This window comes from Haliotis rubra, unplaced genomic scaffold, assembly GCF_003918875.1.
Source record: "Haliotis rubra isolate DU_JTF1 unplaced genomic scaffold, ASM391887v1 Scf193, whole genome shotgun sequence".
Taxonomy (NCBI): Eukaryota; Metazoa; Mollusca; class Gastropoda; order Lepetellida; family Haliotidae; genus Haliotis; species Haliotis rubra.
Window position 1 is genome coordinate 583,412 of NW_025765925.1, and position 5,195 is coordinate 588,606.

General features: G+C 37.3%; 1 protein-coding gene across 2 annotated transcripts; it reads left to right on the forward strand.

Moving 5' to 3' along the window:
• The first annotated feature begins 19 nt into the window (after positions 1-19).
• LOC124274667 (small integral membrane protein 29-like) lies at positions 20-3,446 on the forward strand. 2 transcript variants are annotated; one of them, XM_046710027.1, is made up of 5 exons: positions 20-110; positions 611-929; positions 1,739-1,764; positions 2,323-2,446; positions 3,037-3,446. In XM_046710027.1, exons 2-5 carry the CDS (start codon positions 789-791, stop codon positions 3,094-3,096), a joined length of 351 nt encoding a protein of 116 aa, XP_046565983.1. In that variant the 5' UTR covers positions 20-110; positions 611-788; the 3' UTR covers positions 3,097-3,446. The 2 variants fall into 2 exon arrangements, with proteins under 2 accessions (XP_046565983.1, XP_046565984.1); XM_046710028.1 differs by having other exon boundaries at positions 35-90.
• Positions 3,447-5,195: the final 1,749 nt, after the last annotated feature.

Sequence of the window (5,195 nt, forward strand, 5' to 3'; positions counted from 1 at the left end):
TTGTATTTTGACAGCTGCTCAACTTCCGGTGAATACTTCCTGTTTAGAAGGCTGTCTGCTATTTTCTCCGCACACCTATCGCCAGTATCGGTATGGTGTTTTTTTATCTGGTGAACAGAACACTGAATACCTTATTTTAAATTCGTACTCACTGGGATCGTTTCCATTCGTACCCCGAGACACTGACGCCTGATAAACGTGTTAAAGATAAGATGGACACAAAACACTCGCGATCGAAAGACAACATAAGTCGATAGTATCCCCTTCAAATATTCATGTCATAGTCGCGTTTCATTTTGAAAATGGATATTTTAGTGATTTTCTTTGAGTAATAATCTTCGTGATTAAATTCGCAAGTAGTCTGATCATTGACCATAAAATATTAGATATTGTTCGTTCTATCTCAGTTCAGATGAGGTAAAAATGTCAAAATTTACTGGGCAAGATTGATTTTGTGTCATATATTTTTGCGTAGCTTACACAAGAACAAGTGAAAAAAGTGACTTTTCAACTATCCTCATGCAATAGAGGTGCCACAGGATATGATAGTTGTTACAGTGTACAGCCTATAGGGATATTGATATTAATAATGATTGTTTAATATTTCTAGGAAACGTAGTGCTTTGATAAGAAAGAAATGCCAGCAGCAACAGACTAAAGGATAACCGATTTGGTCAGTATGATGGCAGCAATCAAGTCATTCCAGCAGCTTCGTTCCGACCTGATTGTAGCCTTTCTGTCTAACTGGTGAATCCTGAACAAACTTTTTGCCATCTTATCTCCACATAATGGTATCAACAGTCAACACAACAATTGATGTCACCACTCTCCAGTCTGATGCAAAAACAGAGAAGTCCTCAGGACAAGTCCTTGCCTATATACTTATCCCCATTGGATCTGTGATTTTTATTGGTCTTGTCATCATTGTGGTAATGTGAACTATTATTTCACTACTGTTTGTTAAATCATGCACATATGATGAATGCCCTAGTACCAGTATCTGTCAGTATTGTACATGTGTGTAACAACACTATATTTCAATATCGATTTTGTATGTGTTTTTCATATCTTTGCTCAGCTTGATGAGTGGCTGGTCATGAAAACATGAAGATATGGTAGCTATGCAACGGATAGCTACTCTGTTGTTTATGAAGGTTAACAGTTTGATTGGTTGTTCAACTACATGTTTATTTCATATGCTGTGGTTTTTGTATTAACATTGAGAGCTTTAAGGCTGCACTACTGCCCACACATGATTAATTATTGTACTACAGGCCTGTGGCCCAGCTTTCAGTAGGAAATAAAGATTGATTGATTGAGAGCTTAAAGGATGGAAATAATGTGCCAAATCAACTGTTTTACATAAAGCTCATGTCTGAAAAGACCTTGTGACTAGTTGGATTTGACCAAAGGTGTCTGTGTACCCTTTGAACATGATTGGGTTAAACTGTACAGACTCTCTGCCGGGATCATTTCTTGATTAAGTGGTCATATTGTGCACCATAATTTGTAATAATGATCTGGAAAAATCAATTTGTCAAGAGATTACTGTTTAATTGAACCGTTTGTATGATTTTTTAAAAAATTTATAGATTGCATTTGGCATGTATGGTGGGAAGAAATATGTGTAACATCAATGAAAAATGGCTTGGTAGATCCATGATTGAAGGAATTAAAAATAATGGTGTACCTGTTGTCAGAAATTGATAACATTTCATGTATTCTACTTGTTTTACAGATTGTGTTGGTGCTTAAGAAAAATAGGTAGGTGCTTTATTGTTTTAAAAGAATGTAATCTCTTTCAGTGGATTATATATATCGGCAGTATTTAAAAAATTGGAATTTTACTTTTTTCGAACTTTCCCGCAAAAATTACAGTCGACGGATCCATAAACCAAATAATGAAAAAATTGTGGCCTTAGGAATGAAAGTCAGTATCAGTGGTACTAAAAGCACATGTCGTGATGAAACCATTGTTTGTTTTAGTTGAAGCATGATCGATTTGTGAAAACATTATATGATTGGTTAGTGAAAGAAATATGATTGGTTAAGGAAAAGCTGATTGATTACTGAAAGCTAGTTACAACCTGATTTACAACCTAAAGTAATTTATGGGTTGACAACACCAACCAAATCGGTCCTGGTAAGCGCCATTAGCAGTGTTCAAGGTAAAAGTGGGTCCTCTTAGGTATCAGAAGTTTGAGACCAATAAATCTTTGAATAAATATGTTAATACAACTGTTACCACTAAGGTTATAACAGGAACTTTTGACTTTGATGCTTAATTTGAAACACTGACCTGTGAGGGTGTATGTTGTGCAGACTGGACCGTCTCCGTCACCACCTGATGCCTCTATACAGCTTCGACCCGGGGGATGAGAACGGGGACTGGGAGTCGGAGCTGCTGGAGGAAGAGAGGGAGCAGCAGATGAGGCTCAGGATGGAGGTGAGCGATGAAACACAGGGAAATAAACAGGTATTGGTAGAATGTAGATACCGCCCTACACTGAAGCATATGTGGTGTCTCCTTAGACTCTAATTGTTTGAAACCTGTGAAGATCCGGGTTAGAATTGATCTTCAGTAACCCATGCTTATTTAGAGGCGACTAACAGGATCGGGTGTCAGACTCGCTGACTTGGTTGACACATCATATCCCAATTGCGTAGATCGATGCTCATGATGTTGATCACTGGATTGTCTGTTCCAGACTCGATTATTTAGTCGCCATATAGCTGGAATATTGCTGAGTGCGGTGTAAAACTCACTCACTCACTCACTCACAATTGTTTGAAATATACCTCTAAGTCATCCAGCAGTGAATGGGTACCCGGTGAGATGAGATGGTAATATGACTCTCAACCATGCTGTATGTGTAGCTTGGGTTGTATACTCCCCAGGCAGCTGAGCATGAAAATTGACTGCACATTGATTCCATTGACCAGGGTAATTACAAAACACTTTTAAACTACAGATATAATAGATCCAGGTACATTGGAGGATCGAGCACCTGGTGATATGACGACATTGCATTGCAGAGCCCTAGTCCGCCAGACTCCCCCAAGATACTTCTGACGTCTATGCATTCCGAGTTGTGATGTATGAACAGCATTCCAGAGAAGACTTGTAAAGTATACAACTTTCCACAAGACTAGTCGTATACACAACATTCTACAGAAGACTGGAGATGTATACACGCTCTACAAAAAACCCAGGGTTAGTTTCAACTCCTGAAACTCGGTGCACCATGTACAACCTGATTTAGTGATAATAGGATGGCTACATAACTGAAGCTCTCCACACAGATATTGCGGAGCCAACCCCCTGAACACCCCCTTTGAAAATTCCTGGATCCACCTATGTGATGTATGCAGTCTGAATACCAATGTGTCCATTTCATTTTTAGTTTCTAGTGAAGTTTTACTTACCATTAGATAACGTAAATGTAGAAATCTCTTCATGAAATAGTGCAGCATAGATACAACTATTGTGTGGTACTTCCTTACCCCAGAATGTTTTTGAAGAGATGATAACCATCAGGTATAGTTTGGTATTTAAATTACCCTGCCCCAAAGTTATATAATATCCAAAGTATAAAATACCCACAATATACGAGTGAAGTCTTCATTACTTAGCATTTGGAACTGCCTGTTTATGTTCATTTTGGACATTAAGAGACCAGTAATGAGAATTTTGAAACTTGGACATTACTTGTCTGAAAGTAAAGAAAGTTTGCTTGAATTCCTGCCCCACAGTTTATATAACAATTTTGTTGTATATTTTCATACTATATATGGACATGAGAATGTTAATCCATACATTATAGATTTTTGTGTACTATCTATAAGCAGCAATGTCACTACTGTTACCAGTGACAGTACATATTATGTACCAAGTGTCTCCTCAGCTGTTGTGTCAGATACAGTGTTTGCCCTTAATCCTGAAAAGCTGTCAGGTCCTAAGGACCCAATACCATAAAAAGTTGTGGGTACTGATCAGAATTTGGTTTTCAGTCGGCTTCGGGCCTAAGGACCGACATTAATTTCGGACGCTGGTCAGATATTGAATAAGACAAACTATGTATCTGGTTCCAGCGAACTGACACAGGTGTGTTGGACTGTTTGTATAGATGACCAGTAGTGCTGGGAATTGGTTTAAATCTCATAATTGATGATTGGTTCATTACAACTGATCAATCATCGAAAATAATTGATTAGCGTCATATATTAAATTGTTCTGGTTATGTTTGTTAATGCACAAAAAATAAAGAAAAAAACATGTAGTTCTTTCGTTTTTTTGCAAATTGCACAAAATGCATTTGCAAATTTCACATCTTTAAAGCTTGTAGTGCTAATGAAATGTAAAAGACAAAACCAACCTTGTGAAAAATATCGTTATTGCAAACAAGTGTTCCAAAATTGATTGTGTTCGATTATGAGAAAACATGATCGATTGATTGGTCGTTTTGTCATTGCGACCAATCTTCGATTATTTCAATTAATCGGACCACCACTAATGACCAGTGATAATACCTAGAATTAGAAACAATTTGCTTTGAAGTATGCTTGAAGTGAACGTAGATATCAGTATTATATCTGTATTAACTCCTTCATCAGACACCTTAAATATCAGCTGTTGATGCATGAATGACTTACCGGTAAGTATTATGTACACCCCACCATCTCAAAATCCTGGATCCTACTCTGCTGTGTCAGAACAGTTTTTGATTCGTTCTATAATCATGATACATTACCGACCATGTCTTATTGTAGCAGTGGACAAATACAGCTTTATTTCAGGATTTACTCACAAGAACAGTTTTTTGGAAAGCCTGTTAAAAATGTGATGTGAAAAATGTAATTGTTGAGCCACTCCTTCAGAGAAAGAATCTGTATATCCTGAAGCAGTGTCAGAAGAAACTGATACTTCTAACTTAAGTCATCCTGGGGAACAAATATCTGTTTGAAGACAGAGTAATGTCCCTTCGTATGGACGGGTGGTCAGAGAGTCATCATATGAAGTGCAGATTTACAGTTAAGAAGGTCCGGACAAACAGGGTTTCAATGTAATTCATCACAGTTTCAAAACAATACTCATTTTATTTAATGTTGGGCAGAAAAATCAAACCAAGGTACTGAGGACTGAGATGAACAAACACAAGAATGCTGTCATATTGATTCAAATCTCATTTGATGTT

Coding starts and splice junctions, on each gene's coding strand:
- LOC124274667 (XM_046710027.1), top strand. CDS start 789: ATGGTATCAACAGTCAACACAACAATTGATGTCACCACTCTCCAGTCT. Junction 930..1,738: donor TTGGTCTTGTCATCATTGTG/GTAATGTGAACT, acceptor CTTGTTTTACAG/ATTGTGTTGGTGCTTAAGAA. Junction 2,447..3,036: donor AGATGAGGCTCAGGATGGAG/GTGAGCGATGAA, acceptor ATTGCATTGCAG/AGCCCTAGTCCGCCAGACTC.